Source organism: Oratosquilla oratoria, chromosome 22 (assembly GCF_046742065.1).
Source record: "Oratosquilla oratoria isolate Oo_2021 chromosome 22, ASM4674206v1, whole genome shotgun sequence".
Lineage (NCBI taxonomy): Eukaryota > Metazoa > Arthropoda > Malacostraca > Stomatopoda > Squillidae > Oratosquilla > Oratosquilla oratoria.
In genome coordinates, this window is record NC_134798.1 from 50,180,644 (window position 1) to 50,206,833 (window position 26,190).

At 42.4% G+C, this 26,190-nt stretch overlaps 1 protein-coding gene across 7 annotated transcripts in view; it reads left to right on the forward strand.

The window, feature by feature from the left end:
• The window catches only part of LOC143037579 (uncharacterized protein C3orf38 homolog), a 56,649-nt gene extending 45,629 nt beyond the window's left edge, over positions 1 to 11,020 (forward strand). For 6 of the 7 annotated variants that reach the window (XM_076206012.1, XM_076206014.1, XM_076206013.1 and 3 more), the window contains one exon: positions 5,609 to 11,019. In XM_076206012.1, coding sequence (XP_076062127.1) covers positions 5,609 to 6,154 — 546 coding nt within the window. In that variant the 3' untranslated portion in view covers positions 6,155 to 11,019. Of the gene's footprint in view, positions 1 to 5,608 lie in introns of all 7 variants that reach the window. The other variant, XM_076206009.1, reaches the window with a different exon arrangement.
• Positions 11,021 to 26,190: the final 15,170 nt, after the last annotated feature.

Consider the following 26,190-nt stretch of genomic DNA (forward strand, 5'->3'; position numbering starts at 1 on the left):
AACTCCCTTTCCACCCCTGTTCTCCTCCTCACCTCCTCATTTCTCACTCTATCTAGCCTAGTAACCCCCATCATACTTCTCAGACACCTCACCCCAAACACATTCAAGCTCCTTCTCTCTTCCTCTCTTATGTTCCATGTTTCTGCTCCATACAGTGCTGTTGGCACAATCACTCCTTCATACAGTCTCCTCTTATCATCCATTCCCAAATGTCTATTCCTCATTACACTTTTTAATCCACCAAGGCATTTACTCACTTCTCTCAATCTACATTCTACCTCCACCTTTACTCTACCTTTTCCTGCCACATTTGCACCCAAGTATCTAAAACTATCCACTTCCTCCAGTTGCTCTCCCTTAATGCTCACTTCCAGATTACTGCCACTTTCACCCCTTGTACATCTCATCACCTTACTTTTACCCACATTTATCTTTAGCTTTCTTCTATCACACACTCTCCCAAACTCTGTCACCAACTTCCCCAATCCCTCCTCCGATCCTGCCACAAGCGCAGTGTCGTCCACAAACAACAGCTGGCTCACCTCCCACTTTTCTCCATTTTCTTTAACCATCTCCAATCCCTGACCCACTACCCTTGCATTTACCTCTTGCACTACCCCATCCATGTATAAGTTGAACAGCCAGGATGACATAAAGCATCCTTGACGAAGTCCCACCTTTAACTCAAACCACTCACTCTCTCCATTTCTAATCCTGACACAAGCTCTACTGCTCTCATAAAAACTCTTGACAGCTCCGAGAAGCTTTCCTCCTATCCTGTATATCCGCATAACCTCCCACAGTGCCTTTCTGTCTACCCTGTCGTAAGCCTTTTCCAGATCCTTAAAGGCCCAAAAAACATCCTTCCCCTTTCCTATAGCTTTCACACATATTTGTCTTACCACAAAAATCTGATCTACACAACCTCTACCTGTCCTAAATCCACACTGTTCCTCACCAATTACTCCCTCTGTTCCTCTCCTAATCCTCTCAATCAAGATCCTCCCATAAGCCTTCCCAACTACACTTAACAAGCTAATCCCTATGAAACTACTACATTAACACTTGTCCCCCTTTCCCTTGTAAAGAGGAACTATACAAGCACTCCTCCAGTCCTCCGGCACTCAACCTTCTCTCCAGCAAACAGTGAATAACCTCACCAACCAGTCCATCATCGCTGTACCTCCTTTTTTTAAGACATTCTGCATGGCATCCATCCAGACCAGGTGCCTTACCTGCTTTCATCATCTTAACCGCTGCCTTCACTTCATCCTTCCTTATTTCTCCTCCATTCTCCTCACTCATCACTCTCATTTTCTTAGCATTTCCCACTGCAGCTATCTTTCCCTCCCCATCCTCCTTCACATTTAGCAACTCCCTAAAATATTCTGCCCATCTTCCCCTTACTGCCTTCTCCTCCATTATCATCTCTCCATCTGCACCTTTTACCTTTTCTTCTCTACTTGATTCGCCTCCTCTTCCTCTCATAATTTCTTTCCAAAACGTCTTTTTATTACTTTCAAAATTTTCTGTCATACTCTTACCCCATTTTGCCTCTGCTCTCTTCTTTGCCTCCTTTACCTTTTTCTTTATTTCTCTTTTCTTTTCTTTGTACGTCTCATATGACTCCCTCGTCCTATTTTGTAACTAATCTGTATAAGCTCGCTTCTTCTCTTCTGCATGATTCAGCAACATGGTTTTTAATTTTATTTTATTTTTACACTAGGCTAGATAGAGTGAGAAATGAGGAGGTGAGGAGGAGAACAAGGGTGGAAAGGGAGCTGGGAGATAGGGTTGATGAAAGAGTATTAGGATGGTTTGGACACATGGAAAGAATGAGTGAAGAAAGACTAGTAAAGGAGGTATGGAAGGCAGATGTGGAGGGAGTGAATATGAGGGGACGTCCTAGGATGAGATGGATGGATGGGGTGAAGGGGGCTTTGGGGAAGAGGGGAATGTCTGTTGAGGATGGACGGGAGAGAACAGAAGACGGGTGAATGGAGAATGGTTGTATATGGAAGATGTTGTGATGCATGAGGTGGAATGGATGGGGGAATGGGGGATGAGGTAGTGTGTGTGAGCAAAAATTTTGACGCAGCCCGAAGGGATTTCTCCCCGTCCTCTCCTTTATATGGGGGGACGGAGAGGGGGGGTCGCCGATTTAATGAAGCGGCCTTGCTGTGGATGTGCTGTGTCTTGTGACACTGCTTCTGACCCAGGGCAGTGGACAGGGTGCAGGGATGACCCGTCATCTAGGAGGTGCTAAGATGGGAGGGAGGGTGGAGGGGTGTGGAGTGTTTTTGGGGATGGAATGGGTGGGAATGATTTTATGCCTTTTCCTTTTTGGCTACCTCCCTGGTAAGGGGGAAAAAGCCTTGGTATATGTATGTATGTGTACAGACATGAATTTCGTGCTTAATATATCATTGATTAGCCAACACTTGTTATTTGATGTTCATATTCCCTTGGTAAAGTAAGGAAAACTTAATGTGAGAATATTTTCCATATGGTACAATTACTGAAATATGTTTTTGAAAAATATTTTTTATGATAGTATGACATATCAAACCTCTTTATTTATGGTAAAAAGGTGGTTATATTGCTGCCCATTACCATTATATGAGGGAAAGAGCCTTTTGGTATATATATATATATATGTATGTTAAAAAGTGGTGCCCAAGTATTTATCTAATTATGACAAAATGACCTATCATACATATTTCCTTTATGGTAAAAAGGTGGTGACTTTGCTGGCCACCTCTATTACAGGAAGGAAAGAGCCTTTATGTTAAAAGATGGTGCCCAAGTATTCAAGTATTTACCTAATTGTAGCATAGAGAAAAGATGTACACTTGGAGGCTCGTGTCTCATTTTCTCCAATCATCCAGTCAATTGTTGCTTTGAGTTTCACAAAGTGGGAAACCTGCAGTCCCACAGTGGCTGAGTGCAATCCTTGGAACCTCCCAGAGATCTCTCTGGTAAGAAACTTTGGACTGTCTGTGTTTTATCATTGTGGCACTGTTTCTATGTTACTGGTTCAAACTGGTATGGAGAGGAGAGCAGTTGCTGGTTGTCAGTTTCCATATGTGATAAAGTGAAAGAAATACAGTTGAAGTTTATAGAAAGGTACCTTGGACTGAGTGCAAGCCCCTAAGGGCTGCACCTCCTGGTAAAGGTGAGGGAGTTTATGGGTTTTGAAAATGGTCAGTTTTGCTGTCCGTCTTGTAGGGCCATCATATGCAGGTACTTGTCATTGGTCTTTCTTTGTCATCATTTAATATGCAGTGTATGGGACACTTTTTAGTTATTTATTTTTTATTTTTTGCAGTTATATACTTACTCATGCTTAACAATACTAACTAGACAAGATACAAGGGTATCATGGTGTCAGATTGGAGATTTATTGATAAATAGAAACAGTTTAGGAATATGGGGGCTGAGCAGATGAGGGCACTTCTTGCATTTGGAGGTGAAAAACTAGATGGATGGCAACCCAAATTCTCCTGGGACCAGCAGACAATATCACCAAGAGCATTATGTGTGAGATCCAACAAGGGCACCACTTTAGTATTTTGTTGTCATTAACAATTGTTTCCGTCCATCTCTTACTCCATAATTCATCTTAGCGCAACTTTTCCATCCCCTGTTACATACGACTCCTAATACTTGAAGCTCTTCGCTTCCTCCAACCTCTCTCCAATGTACTGTTACTCTCTCCTCTTGATATTTTATCACCTTAATTTTGCCCACATGTACTCTGCTTTCTCCTCTCACATACCCTCTCAAACTCTGCCACTACAAACAACTGGCTCACCTCCCACTTCCTTCCACTCTTATTTTCTAGCTCCAGACTCCTCCCTATCATACATTTTTTTACCTCTCCTGTATTACCACATCCATGTACATGTCGAGCAACCATAGTAACATTACAGAACTCTGTCATAGCCTCATCTTCTCTTCTAAACATTCGCTCTCTCTGTGAGCAAAATTTGACGCAGTCTGAAGGGATTTCTCCCCGTCCTCTCATTTTATGCAATGGGGGGACAGAGAGGGGGGGTCGCCGATTTAATGAAGCGGCCTTGCTGTGGATGTGCTGTGTCTTGCGACACTGCTTCTGACCCAGGGCAGTGGACAAGGTGCAGGGATGACCCATCATTCAGGAGGTGCTCAGATAAGAGGGAGGGTGGAGGGGTGTGGAGTGTATTCAGGGATGGAATGGGTGGGAATGATTTTATGCCTTTTTCTTTTTAGTCACCCCCCTTGTAAGGGGGAAGAAGCCTTGGTATATGTATGTATGTACCAAGCTTTACTATTCTTTTAAAAAATTTTGACTGCTCTTGACAACCTCCTATTCCATACATATGCATCCTGTCTACTTTGTCAGATACTTTCTCCAAATACTGATAAAAACCTAAAAAACATCCTCGATTTTTGCTGAAGACTTCTCACTGCAACTACAAAAAATTTACTACATCCTCTTCCTTTCCTAAACCCACACTGTTCTTCCATAATATCGCCCTTTGTTCTTCTGACCCTCTCAACACCTTTCCAGGGACCAATGACAGGTATTTACATGTGGTAAAATGGACAGTGAATCTGCCCATTTTCAAAATCTGTCAAACCCCTCTCTGAGGGGCTTGTACTCAGTATCTGGACTGGGCCCAAGATCTCTCTTTTAACTTCAACTGTATTTCTTTCAATTTTCATACACGAAGAACTGACAACTAGTGACTGCTTTCCTCTCCAGTGACAAAAACAGTCCCACAAAGACTGTCCAAATTAGAATTACCAACTCTGGAACAAAGAAGGGAAAGAGGAGAGCTACTAACTATCTATAGAATTATGAAAGGAATGGAAATCTTCGATAAGAATGATTTATTGAAGTGGGACAATGGAAAAACAAGAGGACATGAAAAGAAACTCAAAAAAGATAGTTACAGAAGAGATCTGAAAAAAATAGCTTCCCACACAGAGTGATAGATACCTAGAACAAATGAGACAAAGAAACAATGTGTGCAAACACTATTCAAGATTTTAAGAAATAACTTGATGTTGACAGATACAAAGACAGGTCACCATGAGCATAGCTCCCTTCACGTATAATACAACTAGGTAATACACTGATACAACACAGACAACAATCCAAAGTTTCTTACCAGAGAGATCTGTGGGGGGTTGCAAGGACTGTTGCTAGCCACTGTGGGGCTGTGTATTTTCCATGTAGTGAAACATGAGGCAACAATTGATTGACTGAACCCCCTTCCATATGTCTTTTTGATTATATTTAACAGACTAATCTCTTTAAAGCAACTAAATTCATATTTGTCCCCATTTCCTTTGTATAGTGGGATTATACATGCACTCCTCCAGTCCTTCAGTAGAAGCCCCTCCCTTTGGTACACATGGAATAACCTCACTAACAAGTCCACTATAATTGTTCCTCCCATTGTCAGACACTCCATGTGACACTTTGTGAAAAAAGTCATGGGCTTTAGACATTTCATTGAACTTTTGGTACATGTCTAGGAATACAGAAGTGTGGGTAGAATTGCCATGTAAAGATTATATTTTTATTTTATGAATTCTAATGATTTGACTTCTTTCCCAGGCTCAGAAGGACAGTGAGGTGGGTACTAGTCCACAATCCGATCCTCAGTTGAAACCAACTGTTGTTTTTTCCGACATATTTGCCTCCCAGTTCAGCAGCTGGTTTTACGGCATGTTGAACAATATGGCAAATGAATGTGAAGACACAGAAGAAATTTTAAGTCCATCAGTATTTTGCAGTAATTGTTCTCTAAGAATATTTTTCATTATGGAAAATGGAAGTAGTGATATACACTCACAAGGAGCAGATCAGTGTTATAGTGTACTGAAGGAAATTCAGAGAGAAAAGCGCTTGTCTTTTAGTCCAGATATGCTAGGAGGAACCCTTGCTCTCAAATCAGAACATGGAATGATCAAGGTTTTATGCCAAGGAACTTTACATATGGAACATTCTTTTGTTGGCATTTTTGAAGAGGAGTTTGGTTTGGTGTTTGATCCAGGACACAGAAAGTGGAAAATAAGTTTTTGTAATGTTAATCTTAAGCACACTACTTCCTCCTCTATGCAAGCTTTACCAAAACAAGAAATATTTGAAATTCAGTATTGAAGATGATATTCACATTAAATATTAATGTTAGAAATGGTTTAACATTTAGAATTGAGTCTTGAAGTTACATTGACAGTAAAATCCATTGAAGATATATTTCAGTTGACATTATGCTCATCACGTATCTTTCAAGACTGATATGTATTATCTCCTAGTTTTTTAAAGTTTGAAAATTTTTTGCTTAGTTTGAATATTTGGAGTATTCAGAATTAGATTCTGCAAAGCATCACTGGTTTGATATAAAAAAGGAACATTGTGTATTTGCTTCAGCAAACAAATTTTTGTGGAACTTGACAAATGCCATTCGAAAGCAAAGTATGGTAAGAAAGATATAGCAGGCTGTAGGTCCTCCGCAAGAGAGATCATGGACTCATGGATTGATTGATATAACATCTTTCAAAATTGACCCCTTTTTGCAGATTGACATACACTAGGTTATAATTTTCCATGCATTTGAATTATACAAATTGAGAATATTGCAGATTGTTGTCAGGAATTTGTGGCTAAATTTGAAATGATGAGTGCACCACCAACAATTTCCAAAGAGTGTTCATAATGTTCCCAGGCATTGGATGGTAGATTTAAGCAGAAGCATTCATTATATCTTATTATTTTCTGTAGACAGAAATGTTTTACATGTTGTTTCTCTTGCTGTACCTCTACTAAAACATTAACAATCTATGCCCAGTATTCTACAACACATCTGTAAATAAACACGTATACTTTACATTCAGATTACAAAACTAGCACTCTGCAGTTGTTAGCTAAATTTTCCATTTCACTAAACTCCACACATAAAGCAACCCAGCAGGAAAGTCTCTCCAAAGACTAGCAAGAATTGCACTGGCGTACCTACATCAGGTTACCATTCTTCATTAAAACAATACCAACATGGAATCATCCTCACAGCAGACACCAATTTCCTCAGATATAAATACCATTCAGAACACAGAAAACACCCGATACTACACTGTCATACATTCACTTCCTCCAGACAGCAGCATAAAATCTCCTTGCTGAATGACTTATGGTCTGGGCCTGTGGCCATAACAGGCTTCTATGGGGCCATGGGTCTAGTGCAACAGGGAGATGGGACAATGAATTGATTGATCTTGATTTATACTCTCTCCATTCTGCTACCTTCCAGAAATTTCTCCATTACCACCTGTATAACTCTGCCTCTTTGTTGTGATATTGTTCCTAAGGATAGAAGCAGTAGTTATAAGCATTTAAATACAAAAACTTCTTTTACTGTATTTTCATGTATACTGTAGTAACTGGACTGAAGTAAATGGCTATTAAGCCTTTGTCAGAAAGATACAAGGTGATGGTGGTGGTAGTGGTAATAGAGGAGAGGTTGGCCAAAATTCTTACATCACTCAAAATAAAACAGGATGAGTTGGGATATTATGATTATGGAGAGTCCTCTGTTAATATAAAATGTGATTTAGGTTAGTGAAAGAAATTTGTCAATTATCGATGACATAACTGTGTTGCATTTATACATATATTATCATGAGTTGGATGTGTATGTTTCTCCCCATCTTCTCCTTTTATGCAATGGGGGGATGGAGAGGGGGGGGTCGCCGATTTAATGAAGCAGCCTTGCTGTGGATGTGCTGTGTCTTGCGACACTGCTTCTGACCCAGGGCAGTGGACAAGGTGCAGGGATGACCCATCATCCAGGAGGTGCTCAGATAAGAGGGAGAGTGGAGGGGTGTGGAGTGTATTCAGGGATGGAATGGGTGGAAATGATTTTATGCCTTTCCCTTTTTGGCTACCTTCCTTGTAAGGGGAAAAAAACCTTGGTATATGTATGTATATTGTGAAAATGTCATTTTGAGGGATTAATATAACGATTATTGTAGCCTCGAGTTTCACTAAGTGGGAAACATGCTACGCTGTGAAAGCTGGCAACAATCCTCAGGTCTTCCCATACATCTAAGAAGAAACTTTAGATTACTGTCTGTGTTTAATTGGTTCATGACTGTTTCTCTGTCATTGAAAGTGGTAGGAGAAATGGAAAAATTGACTGTTGTCAGCTCTTCATGTGTAAAAATCTGTAGAAAATACAGTTGAAATTGATAGAGATCTTGGGGCCCATTCTGGAGATGGGGTGTCAGCCCCTCATGGCTGCACCTCCTGGTGGAGATGAGGGGATTGATGGGCTTGGAAAATGGGAAACTTTGCTATCCATCTTGTAGGACCACCACGGGCTGGTACCTGCTATTGGTTCCAAGGTTCAGTATATGGTTGGGTTAACCCTTGAGCAGTTATCGTGAATTCAATTGGGCAAAATGCATAATAAATGTGCATTTTTTTAACGTGAGACTATGTAATTAGAACACATCCTTCATGTTAAATGAGAGTCTTCTGTACTGTGTACATAATCTTCAGACACTAGATGATTGTATTAGACTGGAGGGAGGACTTCAGGCTGAAGAACATCTTTTTCATAGCTGAATAAGATCAGGCGATATCCATAACAAGTTTTGGTAAAGATTACCACTCCAAAGATGGGGTTTATACTTTATTACTTTTGAGAAGATATTTTCTTTGTATGTGCTGGAATTCAGGTCTGTGTTTGAGTTAGATTACTATGGTTAGATTCTAAAATTTTGGTTTTGATTGATACTAATTTATGACCACTGGCTGAGCAGCTAAGGATGCCACCATTTGCTTCAAAAAGACCTTTGTAAGATGGTATTTTCCTAACTCTTTCAGAGAATGGAGTTCTGTGATATTAACCTCTTCAATACGAGTCAAATTCTTACGTGCAGCCTGAGGTATGATGTTTGATGCATCAAAAAATTTGCATTATAAAATATAAAGTCACTGCTGTATTAATCATTCTCTTTCACTGAGTAATAATAAACACAGAAAATAAGATCAAGCCAGTTCACATAATTCGAGGGTCACTCAAGCAACAAAACTACAAAATAAATGTAATCAAAACTCCAGCACTGGCATTCTCATATTCTCATGACATCTACGTAGGTGTCATTGGATGGAAGAGGTTAAACTGAATTGCTGTTCGTTTCCAAAAGATTTAAACTGTTAAAAGAAAATACACTTCTCTGTCAAGAGTAAAATTGGGATTAGTCATGTCTCCACATTGGGAATATTATAGCTATGATGACATGTGGGTACATGATTTTTTATCTTAACCTCTTTGGTATGATGATGCCTACATAGGCATCATGAGGCACAAGGATGCTGGTGTTGACGTCTTGATTATATATTTTTTTTTATATTTGTACATGAGTTACCCCCTGGATTCTGTGAACTGATTTGATCATGTTTTCTGTGTTTATTAATACTCAGAGTAAAAGAGAAAGAATAGTACAGCAGTTACTTTAATTATATGAGTAGTGTGGTGCATCGCACATGTGGCAGCCGAAGCTGTATGTGATAATTTGACTTGTACTGAAGTGGTTAAAAATACATTGAGATATCAATGTAAAACTAGTATGCATTGAAAAATGGGAAAACAACCTGAAGTAGCAAATGTGATTTTTATGGGTATGTGTAACAACAAGAAAATAAATATACTAAGGTCAGTAGCGAGCATAGGTTTTGGTTTGTAAAAAGAAATTAATCATAGTTTACAAATAGTTCATAAGAACCACACCAGACTATGTCACTCTGACATGGTTCAAGACACCCTACAGACTACACAAAACAAAACATCAGGAATAATAATAATGGGTTGCACAGAAACAGAAATCCTTTCCATAGAACAGCATATGAAAATAATAGGCAAACAGTTCTGGACAGGAGCGTATGATACAATTCATTTATTCCATCATGTAACATAAGCACAACCAAGAAAAAAAGAAAAGAAAAACAAAATGCAACATCTACAGCAACTTACCACCTGCACCATGCTTCATATCCATAGGAAAAACACAAACTGAGATCCTAGATTACGAACTCCAAGAATGACCATCAAACTCCTTATTCCACCAATCTCCTTCAGAGAAATTCCTCTCATAACAAACAAGAACCACAATAGCATGACTGCATGCAGGTCACAGTCCATTTTTAGAATGGTATAAATATAGAATAAGCCTGGCCAAAGACCCAAATTGCATCAGATGCAATCTCCACACAGAAAACGCTGAACACCTCATCCTACATGGTCCACTCTAACCTTATCTAGACAACACACTATCTTCTTTGAGTGACTTGTAGGCCAACCAAGTGCATGTTGCTTGTAAGAAATGCTGTGCAAAGTCTAAAATAGTCTTAAACAAAGAGGGGCTAATGAAAGACAGCTGGCTTAATTGCTTCTTCATCAAGACATGCTCTCTTCTTCACGCTGGGTGGTCAAGTCCTTATTCAACACAAAACACTAACATTTTAAGTTTGGAAAATAGATATTTTAATTGATTCCAAACAAATTCATAAATGGACAAGGAATAACAATATATTTGAATGTATATATTCTTATCCAGTTTTCTTAAGGAAAAAATAGTAATACTGTTTGACACGAACAGAAGTCAAAGAAATCATGGCAAGGAAGACTAACCAAACACATTCTTGACTATCTTTAGCATTGCTCATTACCTGGGAGCCAATGGTATCCTGCAAGAGAAACCTGAGCCAAAGGGTTGATGATGTAACCATTCATCTAAGAACCAGATTTACCCATTAAATTATTTTCATAGTCAAAGGAAGGTTTAGTGTAGTTAGAACAAATGTATATTTGATCAAATGTAGTATAATGCAATGATAGCTTGTAATTCAAACACTGTAGAAGTTACATACATACATACATATACCAAGGCTTTTTCCCCCTTACAAGGGAGGTAGCCAGAAAGGGAAAGGCATAAAAACACTCCCACCCATTTCATCCCTAAATACACTCCACACCCCTCCCACCCTCCCTCTCATCTGAGCACCTGGATGACGGGTCATCCCTGCACCCTGCCCACCGCCCTGGGTCAGAAGCAGTGTCGCAAGACACAGTACATCCACAGCAAGGCCGCTTCATTTAATCGGCGACCCCCCCTCTCCGTCCCCCTTTGCATATAAGGCGAGGACGGGGAGAAATCCCTTCGGGCTGCGTCAAAATTCACTCACACATACTACCCCCCCCCCCGCCCATTCCTCCTCATGCAGTCACAACATCATCCATATACAACCATTCTCCACTCACCTCTGTCTTCCGTCCTCTCCCTTCCTTCCTCAACAGACATTCCCCTCTTCCCCTCTTCCCCCTTCACCCCATCCATCCACCTCATCCTAGGACGTCCCCTCATGTTCACTCCCTCCACATCTGCCTTCCATACCTCTTTTACTAGTCTTTCTTCACTCATTCTTTCCATGTGTCCAAACCATCCTAATATTCTTTCATCAACCCTATCTCCCAAATCCTTTTTCACCCCTGTTCTCCTCCTCACCTCCTCATTTCTCACTCTATCCAGCCTAGTAACGCCCACCATACTTCTCAGACACCTCATCTCAAACACATTCAAACTCCTTCTCTCTTCTTCTCTTATGTTCCACGTTTCTGCCCCATACAGTGCTGTTGGCACAATCACTCCTTCATACAGTCTCCTCTTCGCATCCATTCCCAAATGTCTATTCCTCATTACACTCTTTAAACCACCAAGGCATTTACTCGCTTCTCTCAATCTACATTCTACCTCCACCTTCACTCCACCTTTTCCTGCTACACTTGCACCCAAGTATCTAAAACTATCCACTTCCTCCAGTCGCTCTCCCTTAATGTTCACTTCCAGTCTACTGCCACTTTCACCCCTTGTACATCTCATCACCTTACTTTTACCCACATTTATCTTTAGCTTTCTTCTATCACATACTCTCCCAAACTCTGCCACCAGCTTCCTCAATCCCTCCTCTGACCCTGCCACAAGCGCAGTGTCGTCCGCAAACAACAGCTGGCTCACCTCCCACTTTTCTCCATTTTCTCTAACCATCTCCAATCCCTGACCCACTACCCTAGCATTCACCTCTCGCACCACCCCATCCATGTATAAGTTGAACAGCCAGGGCGACATAACGCATCCTTGACGAAGTCCCACCTTTACTTCAAACCACTCACTCTCTCCATTTCTAATCCTGACACATGCTCTACTACTCTCATAAAAACTCTTGACAGCTCCCAAAAGCTTTCCTCCTATCCCATAAATCTGCATAACCTCCCACAATGCCTTTCTGTCTACCCTATCATAAGCCTTTTCCAGATCCATAAAAGCCCAAAAAACATCCTTCCCCTTTCCTATAGCTTTCTCACATATCTGTCTTACCACAAAGATCTGATCTACACAACCTCTACCTGTCCTAAATCCACACTGTTCCTCACCAATTACTCCTTCTGTTCCTCTCCTAATCCTCTCAATTAAGATCCTCCCATAAGCCTTCCCTACTACACTTAACAGGCTAATCCCTCTGAAACTACTACATTCACACTTGTCCCCTTTTCCCTTGTAAAGAGGAACTATACAGGCACTTCTCCAGTCCTCCGGTACCCCACCCTCTCTCCAGCAAACATTAAACAACCTCACCAACCAGTCCACCATCACTGAACCTCCCTTTTTCAGACATTCTGCATGGCATCCATCCAGACCAGGTGCCTTACCTGCTTTCATCATCTTTACAACTGCCTTTACCTCATCCTTTCTTATTACTCCTCCATTCTCCTCACTCATCACTCTCATTTTCTTCGCATTTCCCACTGCAGCTATCTTTCCTTCCCTATCCTCCTTCACATTTAGCAACTCCCTAAAATATTCTGCCCATCTTCCCCTTACTGCCATCTCTTCCATTATCATCTCTCCATCTGTACCTTTTACCTTTTCTTCCCTACTTGATTCGCCTCCTCTTCCTCTCTTAATTTCTTTCCAAAACATCTTTTTATTACTTTCAAAATTTTCTGTCATACTCCTACCCCATTTCACATCTGCTCTCCTCTTTGCCTCCTTTACCTTTTGCTTTACTTCTCTTTTCTTTTCTTTGTACGTCTCATATGACTCCCCCGTCCTCTTTTGTAACCAATCTGTGAATGCTCGCTTCTTCTCTTCTACAACCTTCTTTGTTTCCTCATCCCACCAATCACTACCCTTTCTTCTATTTCCCCCTGTCCTTCTTGTTCCACACACCATCCTTGCACACTTTAAGACTCCCTCCTTGAACCATCCCCATTCCTCCTCCACACCCATCTCTGCTCTATCCTTTACTCCCTCCCACTCCTCCTTCAGCTTCTTTTCGTACTCCTTCTCCTTTTCCTTTTCATTCAAGGAGTTCACTCTAAGAACCTCCCTACCTTTTGTCCCTTTCCTCTTTCTCCATCTATCCTCCACTCTCAGCTTACCTTCCACCAAAAAATGATCTGATATTCCCCCACCCTCTCCCCTTAGCACATGTACATCCTTAACTCTTCCTATCATAATCCTATTTACCACTACATAATCCATTAGCGCTCTATCTACCACCCTTCCCTCCACCACCCTGTAGAAGTTAATCAACTGAATCCAGATTATTTTTTCAAGAAAATTTTGCTCCAGAACAGAAATTTTTCCTGAAACTCAAACACAAAAAAAAAACGGCCGTATGATACGGTCGTGCATTCTCCGTGAATGTTTTGATAAAAAAAATTGTATCTTTGAAGGCTTTAGTATTTTTTTTAAATTGAAATGTAAGAAAATGTAAAAAAATAATTATTCTGGTGCACTGTATATAATATATTAATGTTCAAATTCAAAGAAAGAAATTGCTTTGGAACTTGAACATTGTAGAACTTGCATGGGTCCTACTGTATTTTATGAGTTGAATGTCCAATTTTTTTTTTTGACTGCAAATTTTAACATGCTTTCATTGTATACTGTATATAAATTTTCCTAATAAATTTTATTCATATCAAACCATATTTACTAATAAGAATTGATAGAAATGATGTGTAACAGAGAAGAGGGTTCATAAGAAATCTGTTGAATTGTGTATAACAGAGTGGTAAAGTGGTTTAGGCAGATGGAGAGAATTATCGAGATAAAACTAATAAAAAATGAAGTGTGGAAAGAACTAGATAGTATGAGTTTAAAGGGAAGATCAAGGTTGAGAAGGCGTGAAGGGAGCTTTGGATGTACAAAATGTTTGTTGAGGAGGGAAGAGAAGGTGCTAAAGGTAGGAGTTAATGGAAGGAGAATGTTTATGAATGAGAGGATGATGGAGGCTGAAGGGATGTTCATGTCTGCTTCCTTATTTATTTTGAATAGATGGGGAAGGGGAGTCATGATACAAGGGGTCAAGTTAAACCACTTCCTGCTGTTTGTCACTACTGTGGAAGAACTATGCCTCTCTTTATTCTCTTGACTCAAGTAGTGTGGCAGGGGACAGAGACCCCCTTCCTCCCTGAAGTGCTGAAATGAGGGGTGGTTGAATGGGTTTTATGTATGATGTGGGTACATGTAATAATGATGGTTCGAGTTTCACAGTAGTTGGCAATGGTCCTTGTACCCTCCCAATCTCTCTGAGAAGGAACTCTGGACCATTGTCTGTATTGTGTTAGTATGGGACTGTTTCCAACTGCTTGAAAATAGTAAGAGTTGTATGTGTGTAGTTGGGGGAGCATTTACCAGTTGTCAGCTCCACAAGTTGATCCTGAGAAAATTCATCTGCTTCTGTTGTATATCAAGCTGGGGTTGATGAAGAATTTTGTCAAAGGTATGGATGAAAAAAGCAAGGGATTCATATATTTGAAAAATAGATCTCCTATAGTAAGTGCAGCAAAAATCAAGGAAGGTATTTTTGTAGAAACATCGATTAAGGAACTGATGGGAGATCAAAAGTTCGATGAAGTGTTTACTGGTGCTGAAAAAGCTGCATGACTATAATTTAAGAAAGTTTGGAAAGACTTTGAAGAATCACAGTTCAGAAAATTACTGTGAGATTGGGAAAGACTTGACTCAACAACCTGGGGTGCAATACATACATACATTCATATACCAAAGCTTTTTCCCCCTTACAAGGGAGGTAGCCAAAAAGGGAAAGGCATAAAATCATTTCCACCCATTCCATCCCTGAATACACTCCACACCCCTCCACCCTCCCTCTTATCTGAGCACCTCCTGGATGACGGGTCATCCCTGCACCTTGTCCACTGCCTTGGGTCAGAAGTAGTGTCGCAAGACACAGCACATCCACAGCAAGGCCGCTTCATTAAATCGGCGACCCCCCTCTCCATCTCCCCATTGCATAAAAGGAGAGGACGGGGAGAAATCCCTTCGGGCTGCATCAAATTTTGTTCACACATACTACCTCACCCCCCACCCCCCTGCCCATCCCACCTCATGCAATCACAACATCATCCATATACAACCATTCTCCATTCACCCCTGTCTTCTGTCCTCTCCCGTCCTTCCTCAACAGACATTCCCCTCTTCCCCAAAGCCCCCCTCACCCCATCCATCCACCTCATCCTAGGACATCCCCTCATGTTCATTCATGTTCACTCATGGGGTGCTATATGAACCAAAAAATTAATTTGTTGAATTTCCACTTGGACTTTTTCACTAGAAGTCTTGGTGCAGTTAGTGACGAACAAGGTGAGAGGTTTCACCAGGACACATTGAACATGGAAACTCGGTACAAAAGAAAATGGATCCTCTCAGTGTGAGTTGATTACTATTGGACACCTAGACATTCCAGAGGCCAAATATAGCCAAAACTCCAATATTACTACATTTTAAAGGCCAGTACATTAGTAATATCATCCTAGTATGTTGAAGAAGGAAGGGAGAAGACAAAAGACAGGGGTAAGTGGAGAGGTTGTTATTTACCTAGTCGTATTGTGTGGGAAGGGGAGCTACACTCGTGGTGTCCTGTCTTTGTATCTCGCAGTGTCTAGTTTGCTCTTAAACTCATGAATGGTTTTTGTGCACACTATTTCCTTGTCCAGTTTGTTCCAAGTGTCCACCACTCTATGTGGAAAACGTTTTCTTTAGATCTCTTCTGTAGCTCTGTTTTTTTTTTTTTCCCATGTCCTCTTGTGCTTCTCTTGTCCCAGTTTAACAAGTCCTCTCTATTGAGTATTTCTGTGCCCTTCATGATTCTGTAGATGGTCAGTAGGTCACTGCTCTCTCTTCTTTGCTCCAAAGTCGGTAACTTCAGTGTAGCCAATCTCTCCTCATATGACAAGTTTGGAAGTGCAGGCACCATTTTTGTTGCTGCTCTGGATTCTTTCATGCTGTGATGCATGAAAGGGAATGGGTGGGGGATGGTGGGGTGAGGAAGTATGTGTGAAAAATATTTTGATGCAGCCTGAAGGGATTTCTCTCCATCTCTTTCTTTTTTTCTGCATGAGGGGACAATGACGGGGTAGCCGATTAAATGAATCACCCTTGCTGTGGATGTGCGGTGTCTTGCTACATTGGTTCTGACCCTGTGCAGTGGGCGAGATGCAGGGATGACCCGTCATCCAGGAGGAGCCAAGATAAGAGGTGAGGGAGAGGATGAATGGGAGTGGAGTATGTAGGGATGGAATGGGTGGGAGTGGATTTTATGCCGGGAGTGAACATGAGGGGACGTCCTGGGATGGGGTGGATGGATGGGGTGAGGGGGGCTTTGGGGAGGAGGGGAGTGTCTGTTGAGGAGGGAGGGGAGGGGACGGAAGGCAGGGGTGAGTGGAGAATGGTTGTATGTGGATGATGTTGTGATTGCATGAGGAGGAATGGGTGGGGGGGTGGGGTAGTCTGTGTGAGTAAATTTTGACGCAGCCCGAAGGGATTTCTCCCCGTCCTCTCCTTATATGCAAGGGGGGACGGGGAGGGGGGGTCGCCGATTAAATGAAGCGGTCTTGCTGTGTCTTGCGACACTGCTTCTGACCCAGGGCGGTGGGCAAGGTGCAGGGATGACCCGTCATCCAGGAGGTGCTCAGATGAGAGGGAGGGTGGGAGGGGTGTGGAGTGTATTTAGGGATGAAATGGGTGGGAGTGTTTTTGTGCCTTTCCCTTTTTGGCTACCTCCCTTGAAAGGGGGAAAAAGCCTTGGTATATATATGTATGTATGTATAAAAAAATAGACTAGTGCAGTTTTCATGATAACTGTCAGTACATGCATGATTTTGTAATTGCTTTGCTTTATTTCAAGTAAGGATTGAGGCTGAGAAATGTTTTGATTGTCAATATAAGTATAACTAAAAGACCTAGTTGCCTCTAGGTGATTTTATTTGTACGAGTTAAATTGTCGTATAAAGAATTATTATACATATATTTTTTATTATCCTGTCTGAACTTTGCTCTTGTTGATGTTAAAGGATTCTACTATGAATCACCATCAGGGTGTAACAGTGAAAAAGTTTGGATTCTCTGAGATGGCTTTAATTTGAGGTTAGGGAATTTGAATTTGTTCTTCATCAACTTCCTGCATGCTTTGACTCCTCTGTCCTCATCAGCTTTCCTTACACTTCATGTGTTCCAGAAACCTTTAAAATTGGGGAATTAGCAGTTATTTGCAAATGGTGGTCCTGGAGGAGAGATATCAAAGTTATCTCCGTGCTTTGTGTCATTAAAACCTCTTGCTTTGTGTCATAAAAAACCTGTCGGTGCTCTCACATCCATCTGGAGGTGCAGCCTTGAGAGCCATCTTCCTCATATTGCCTTTACTTCCATTGACATCTGTCCATTTGCACCTTTTACCTTTTCTTCTGTACCTGACTTGCCTCCTTCACTCCTTTCACTTCCCTCCAAAATATAATTTTATTCTTTTCAAAATTCTCTGTCAAACTCCTGTTCCATTTTACATTTGTTCTATTGGACTCCCTGACCATGCACTTAACTTCTCTTTTGTTTTTGTGCTTCTCATGTGCTTCCCTAGATCTTCCTTGCAATCTCTTCTACCACTGCCTTCACCTCTTCATCTCGGGATTCACTTGTCCTTCCTTCTATTTCCTTCCATTCTCCTTGTCCCACATACCATCTTTATGCACTTTGTCATCTCCCTGAAACGTAGCTACTCTTTTACTTCCCTTGTAACCCTCACCACTTCCAATTCTCTCAGCTTCCCTTGGTATTTTTTCTCCTTTTCTTTCTCATTCAATTTGTTAACTCTCAGTACCTTTCTACCATCCTCCAATTTTTTCCTCCTCCACTTTTCCTCTACTGTAAATTTCCCTTACACTAATGGCGGAATCAGAAGTGTGTTGGTCTCATATTTGCTTAGTGTGTGATTGAATTCTGCACTCCTCTCTTATTCCCAGCAATGACTATTACCTGTCCTAACAATTAAATTGTATAGGGCAAAGGTTGCTTTGGCTGCAGCTTTGTGCCTCTTGGCATTGTCTCCTCACCTTCATTTACTCTCTTTAACTACTTCAGTGCAACTCAAATTCTTGTGCATAGCATCAACTGCCATATGTAATTTGCATCACACTACTCAGATTATAAAATATAAAGTCACTGCTGTATTATCCATTCTCTTTTACTCGAGTAATAATAAACATAGAAAACATGATCAAACCAGTTCACAGAATCCGGGGGTAACTAATGTACAACTACAAATAATATATAATGACACTGACACTGGCATCTTTGTGTGCCCACTTGCACCTCATGACGCCTATGTAGGTGTCATCGTACTGAAGTGGTTTTAAGTCTCTTTTACCCTCACTTTAGTGTGAGACTATCCCCAGGGATAGAATGGCTGATTATTGGCAAACAATAGCATATGATATATATATCCCTTCAGCCCCAAGGTCCACCCACAACTATCTATCTATTTATACACTAAGGGCTTTTTCCCCTTTACAAAGGAGGTAGCTAAGTCAAAAGGCAAGTACCCACTCCCACCTACTCCACTCCCATCCACCACCCTTTCCTCCTCCTCATCTTAGCTTCTCATGGATGATGGGTCATCCCCGTATATACCATCCACTGCCCTGGATCAGAAGCAATGCAGCAAGACACAGCACATCTACAGGAAGGCCTCTTCACTTAATTGGTGACCCCCCCCTCTCCTGTCAGTCCCCTCATGCAGAAAAAAGAGAATACAGGGAGAAATCCCTTTGGGCTTCATCAAAATATTCATACATCCTCCCCTGACAATTGAATAGAATAGTTTTAGAAGAATATGTGACTTTTGGCCTCAAAAGGGTAATGAACTCAATTTTGGAGATATGCTCAGTGGATTGTGGCATGGCAGATGGCCAGGTGATTTTATTATCCAGCTGAGGTGCAGGTGGATTCTGGAATGAACAGTATCTTCATCAATCAAGACCTTGTTCAGGACAGAGTCCAACAAGAGCATTGTAGGATCTGTCTGATGTTTTCCACACTGTTCTCAGAGGACGTCATTAGGATGGAGGAATTGTTCTTTCACCACCAAAATGTTACTTTGGTGTTTTTAGAGGGGCAAATACCAGAGGATTTGAATGAGCTTAGAGAGACCTTATGGTAGATATCAAGTTCATTGTGGTTGACAAGGACAAGAATTTTGAGGTCATGGTCATATTTTATTTGGTTTCTGTGACTGGGAAGAGACTAGAATGGGATTGGATGTAGAAATAGCAGTAGTGCAGCGTCAGTTGATTTGCAGGAGTCCAAATTCTTCATTCCTGAAGTAGTAGTTTGAAGCTTCTTGGCAGGGTAGAGCCAGTGACTCTAACACACAGGTCATCTCCTTCTGGTCAAAGATGGTCCCCTCTCCACACATGAAGCTGTATTGGAAGTCTTCAATGTGGCCATTGGAAAAGAGTGCTGGATAGCAGACATGGAAGACTTGACAGCTGTTTCTCATATCAGCATAGTAGCCATAAGGTTGTCCATCACATCTGAAAGAAGTGTCGACACTTCCCAAAATAAATGAAGCTCCTGATGGGAGGTTGAGTGGTTCAAACTGTATGCTCAAGGGCTCTTCAAACTCTTGTGTTTCCTGGAACTGGTTCAAGAATAGAGCAATTCGCCTCTGGAAGAAGTTGAGATTGGAGCTTGGCTCTTGAGTTTCTGAAGTGGTTCTTGTGGTCTGAAACTGGTTTCGAGACTGAAAACTTGAGGGAGAAGGTTGAGTTTGATTTTCCTCCTGATCACCAGAATTAGAACCAGATAGTTGTTGATTTTGTTGTTGGTTTAATCCTCTATTTGTCAAAGAGCCACTTGATAGGAGTCTGTTTAGACTTTTAGGTTTAGGTTGACTTAGTTTCTGGCTCCCAGAGGATCTCCTTGACAGAAGTTGTTCTTGACTTCCAGATGGGCTGCTGGATGTGAATTGCCTTTGGCTCTCTGAGGAACTTCTGGATGGGAACTGCCTTTGTATTCCAGGGGGGTTACTGGATTGGAGCTGTCCTTGGCTTCCAGAGGAACCAGTTGATGTGAGTTGCCTTTTACTTGCTGGTGAACCAATAGAAGAGAATTGTCTTTGTCTTTCAGAGGAATTGTTGGCAATAAATAGTTTTTGAACTATAGAAGGACCAGGGGATAGGAACTGCCTTTGGCTCCCAGAAGGATGACTAGATGAGAGCTGCCTTGGTCTTCCTGGGAAACCAGTGGGTGGAAATTGCTTTTGGATTCCAGAGGGTCTACTGAGTTGTCTTTGATTTCCAAATGAACTAATGGGAATGAGTGGTCTTTCTCCTCCATTGGAGTCATTGGATAGGAATTGCCGTTGATCTCCATTGAAACTACTGGATGTAAGTTGCTCATGACTTTCAGGTAGAATACTGAGTGTGAGTTGCCTTTGACCTCCAAAGGATTTACTAGATGGAAGATGACTTTGGCTCACAGAAGAACCACTGGTTGGGAGTTTCCTTTGGTTTCCAAAAGAACTACTGGATGGAGCTTGTCCCTGGCTTCTGGAAGGACTGCTGGATTGGGATTGTGTTCGACCTTCAGAGAGCACTCTGAATGTAAATTTTCTTTGCCTTCCAGAGGGACTGCTGGGTTGCTGTTGATCTTGGCTATCAGGGAAATCATTGAATGTGAGCTGCTCTTGGTTTCCAGAGGAACTTTTGGATGGGAGTTGCCCTTGCTCTTGAGAGGAACTACTAGGTGTAAATTGCTGTTGACCCCCAGTTAGAGTACTGGGTATGAGTTGCTCCTGGCTTTCAGAGGACTCAATGGGTGTGAGAAGCCCCTTGACTCCAGAGGAACTAATGGATAGTTGTCCTTGCTCTCTCGAGGAGCTACTGGATGTAAGTCGTCCATGACCTCCAGATAGAGTACTGAGTGTGAGTTGCCCCTGAGTTTCAAAGGTTTTACTGGGTGTGAGAAGTTCCAGTATTCCAGAGGAACTTCTGGATGGGAGTTGGTCTTCCTCCCTTGAGGAACTACTGGATGTAGATTGCCCAGGACTTCCAGACAAAGTACTGTGTGTGAGTTGCCCCTGAGTTTCAGATGACCTTCTAGGTGTAAGAATCCCCCGGATTCCATGGATTCCAGGACTTCTGGATGGGAGTTGACCTTGCTCTGTAAAGGGACTTCTAGATGTAGTTTGCCTTTGACTTTGAGTTCTGAGTTTAAGTTGCTCCTGGCTTATAGAAGACCTTCTGGGTGTAAGAGGCCCCTGAATTCCAGCCGAATTTCTGGATGGGTGTTGCCCATCCTCTTTAGATAAACTACTGGATGTAAGTTCCTCTTGACTTCCAGATAGAGTACTGAAAGTGAGTTGCTTCGGGTTTTCAGAGGATCTTCTGGTAGTGAGAAGCTCTAGGCTTCCAGAAGAGCTGCTACTTGATGGGAATTGTCCGTGGTCTTCAAAAGAGGTTTTGAATGTTAGCTGTTCTTGTGTACTGGGAGAGGTTCTGGTTGGGAGTTGAACTTGGGTTTCAGATAAACTACTGGGTATCAATTGCTCTTGTCTTCCAGAGGAGCTACTTGATGAGAGTTCTGCATGGTCGCCGGAAGGACTTCCAAATGCTAGTTGTTTTTGTCCCCTAGAAGAGGTTCTGGTTGGGAGCTGCCCTTGGGTTCCAGAGAAACTATCGAGTGTGAATTGCTCTTGACTTCCAGGGGTACTGGATGGAAGTTGACCTTGGTCTTCAGAGGAGGTTCCGAATCTAAACTGCTCCTGGCTTTCAGAACTTTTGGTTGGGAGTTGTCCTCGGGTTCGAGAGAAACTATTGAGTGTGAATTGCTCTTGACGTCCAGAGGTACTGGATGGAAGTTGACCTTGGTCTTCAGAGGAGGCCCCGAATCTAAACTGCTGGCTTTCAGAACTTTTAGTTTGGAGTTGCCCTCGGGTTCGAGAGAAACTATTGAGTGTGGATTGCTCTTGACGTCCAGAGGTACTGGATGGTAGTTGACCTTGGTCTTCAGAGGAGGCCCCGAATCTAAACTGCTCCTGGCTTTCAGAACTTTTAGTTGGGAGTTGTCCTCGGGTTCGAGAGAAACTATTGAGTGTGAATTGCTCTTGACGTCCAGAGGTACTGGATGGTAGTTGACCTTGGTCTTCAGAGGAGGCCCCGAATCTAAACTGCTCCTGGCTTTCAGAACTTTTGGTTGGGAGTTGCCCTTTACTTCCAGAGAAACTACTGAGTATGGATTGCTCTTGACGTCCAGAGGTACTGGATGGAAGTTGACCTTGGTCTTCAGAGGAGGTTCCGAATCTAAACTGCTCCTGGCTTTCAGAACTTTTGGTTGGGAGATGCCCTTTAGTTCCAGAGAAACTACTGAGTGTGGATTGCTCTTGACGTCCAGAGGTACTGGATGGAAGTTGACTTTGGTCTTCAGAGGAGGTTCCGAGTCTAAACTGCTCCTGGCTTTCAGAACTTTTGGTTGGGAGTTGCCCTTTAGTTCCAGAGAAACTACTGAGTGTGGATTGCTCTTGACGTCCAGAGGTACTGGATGGAAATTGACTTTGGTCTTCAGAGGAGGTCCCGAATCTAAACTGCTGGCTTTCAGAACTTTTGGTTGGGAGATGCCCTTTAGTTCCAGAGAAACTACTGAGTGTGGATTGCTCTTGACGTCCAGAGGTACTGGATGGAAGTTGACCTTGGTCCTCAGAGGAGGTTCCGAGTCTAAACTGCTCCTGGCTTTCAGAACTTTTGGTTGGGAGATGCCCTTTAGTTCCAGAGAAACTACTGAGTGTGGATTGCTCTTGACGTCCAGAGGTACTGGATGGAAGTTGACTTTGGTCTTCAGAGGAGGTCCCGAGTCTAAACTGCTCCTGGTTTTCAGAATTTTTGGTTGGGAGATGCCCTTTAGTTTCAGAGAAACTACTGAGTGTGGATTGCTCTTGACGTCCAGAGGTACTGGATGGAAGTTGACTTTGGTCTTCAGAGGAGGTCCCGAGTCTAAACTGCTCCTGGTTTTCAGAACTTTTGGTTGGGAGTTGCCCTCGGGTTCCAGAGAAACTACTGAGTGTGGATTGCTCTTGACGTCCAGAGGTACTGGATGGAAGTTGACTTTGGTCTTCAGAGGAGGTTCCGAGTCTAAACTGTCCTCGGCCTCCAGAGGAGCTTTTGGCAAGGAATTGCCTTTGGCTTCCAGAGGCCCTAGTAGGTGTGGATTGTTCTTTGTTTTCAGAAGATTTAGTGGATGAATATCGCCTTTGACTTCCAGAAGAACCACCAGATGGTATTTTGTCTCTGCTTTGATCTTTGAAACTGTCAGACGAGAAGAGGTCTAGTTCTTGATCTACAGAAGCTCTGTCGAGTCTTTCTTTTGTCTTTTGCCCTGGATCGTGAGGAGGCGTCAATGGTTTTTCTTCTTGAGTACCAGAGGAACTGCTGAGTTGTTTTTGATCTTCGAATCCGGAATCGTCATCAAGTGAAAATCGGTTCTGTTCAAAGCCTCCGGAGAACAGAGTCAAGGGCTCGGTTTTATTTTCACCTTCAAGAGAGCCAACGGAAACTATTGCATTTTGCCCTTGAGTTTCCTGAGGGTCACTGAAAAGGTCTGAATTATGACCACTTAACGATGACTTTTGCCTCTGAAGGTCCGCAGAACTACCTGGAGGAGTAGTGAACCTATTTTGACGACTTATCGCCAACAAACTGAGCAGGAATCGATGTCGTTTTTGATTTCCGGAAGGGGTGCTGGATGAGATTAGATTCTGTCCCGTACTGTCAGACGAATCACTTAAGATAGTCGAGGATTCCTCTTGGACTTCGGAAACACGTGGAGGAGGGAACTGAGGATTTGCAGCCCTTCCTGTGGACTCTCCACTGACAACTTCAGACTCGTTTGCATCAACCACAGAAACTTGGTTTTCGTTTTCTTGTCCTGAAGAAGAAGTGTCTTCAGGAAGAAGATCGACGTTTCCTAGCTCCTCCGAAGTCTGTGCGAACTGGCGTTGACCCTCAAGTTGGCGCTCGGGGTATGCGACAGACTGAAGCTGTACCTGGGTGGGGTGAAGTTGATCCTGAAGTTTACTGCTGGAGGAAGACACATTGGAGGAAGACACATTCAGGGTTTGATTCCTCCTCTGGGGTTCATCTGGAGGACCCAGGAAGAAGCTCTTGGGGAGCTGGGGTACCTGAAGCTCCCGAGGAAAGGTCAAATCTCGACCTTGTTTTCCTCCTTGCATCCTGGTGACGTCATTTCCTGTCTGTGGCTCTCGCTTGATCCCTCGGCGGAAAGGATCTTGGGACGAACTCTCTTGCTGGAGGGTGTTTGGCGGGAGATCCTCGCTGCCTAAGGGGATCCCGGAGGAACTGGCTATGGGAACGGAAAGTTGAACCGAGGGCGGCTCCTGGGCAGATCCGGTCGCGACGAATAACGCTGGAAGAAGACAAAGGACATGTATGAAACTCTCGAACTCTTAGAAGAACGAAGGATGTATACAAAGAACGCCTCGACGAAGACCTTACCGATGATGAAGATTTCCATGTTGGTGGCAAAGAGGCTGGATTTGTTATGGTTGGGTTCTAGGCCTGGCTGGCTTATATGTCGAGCTGGCAGTGAAGGGGAGAGTAACGACGACAGGGGCAAGTGAGAGAAGAGAAATACTCCACCAACCGGTCGTCGGGAAAGGTTGTCGGTGTGCGACATGACGTCACTGGCATACCGTTATGACGTCATGAAGTATACTCGACAATAATGAAAAGTCGTGGCATTTTCAATGGACGCGATGAAATTAATCATCTCGGCGTAGTTTGCAAGTCGATATGTTTGTTGATCCATGATGTGATGACATTTGAACCTTGTAATAACGAATTTATGGAGAAAATTAGCGAATATCTTGGCAGATTTATGTTTAATTTGTTCCTGTGAATTTAGGAGTATGGAACTACGCGACTGAAAAGGAGAGACTTTGGCGAGGCAACTTAAATTTTTTATATATATATATATATATATATATATATATATGCTCATATCTATTCTCAGTTTAACACCCCACCCACCCCAGACATAGAGAAAAAGAGAATGACGTCTATATTCAATCTTCATTCCCCTCCATAACGACATCCAAGAAACTTCTTTTTCAAATTTAATTTTGATTAATGACAGACGATTTTATTTAGTTTAGGATGGAGACATTTGAGGAAAAGAGGAGGCTCTGTTTGTCCATCCTGTTGTTGTTGTATTTTGAGATAACGAATCCTGTCCCTTCTCAGACTCCCATACCAAATGATAGAAGCGCTGGTAAAGTGCAGCCCACAAAGCCTCATTTACACAGGGCAAGTTGAGAGGCAAGTCAAGTGTGCAAGTGACTTGCTACAAGTTGCTGTGTTTAATAAACATCAGCTTGACAAAGAAACTTGGGCAATCTTCCCCTTTATCTTCGTCAAGCAGATTTTTACACACGGCAAGTAACTTGCACACTTGACTTGCCTCTCAACTTGCCCCGTGTAAACGAGGCTTAAGAGCGAGCACCATTGTCTTGAAGGGTTAGAGAAGAGAAAGAAGATGAGAGAAGAAGGAGGAGGAAGAGAAAGAAGAAGAGAGGGCGGGAAGAAGGAAGGGGAGAATAAAGAGAAGGCTGAGAATGAGGGAAGAAGGAGGAGGAGGTGGAGAAGGAAGAGAAAGAAAACGAGGAGGGGAAAAGAAGGAGGAAGAAGATGAGGAGGAGGAAGAGAAAGAAGATGAGAAGAAAGAAGCGAAAGAAGATGAGAAAGAGGAAAGAACGAGGAAGAGAAAGAA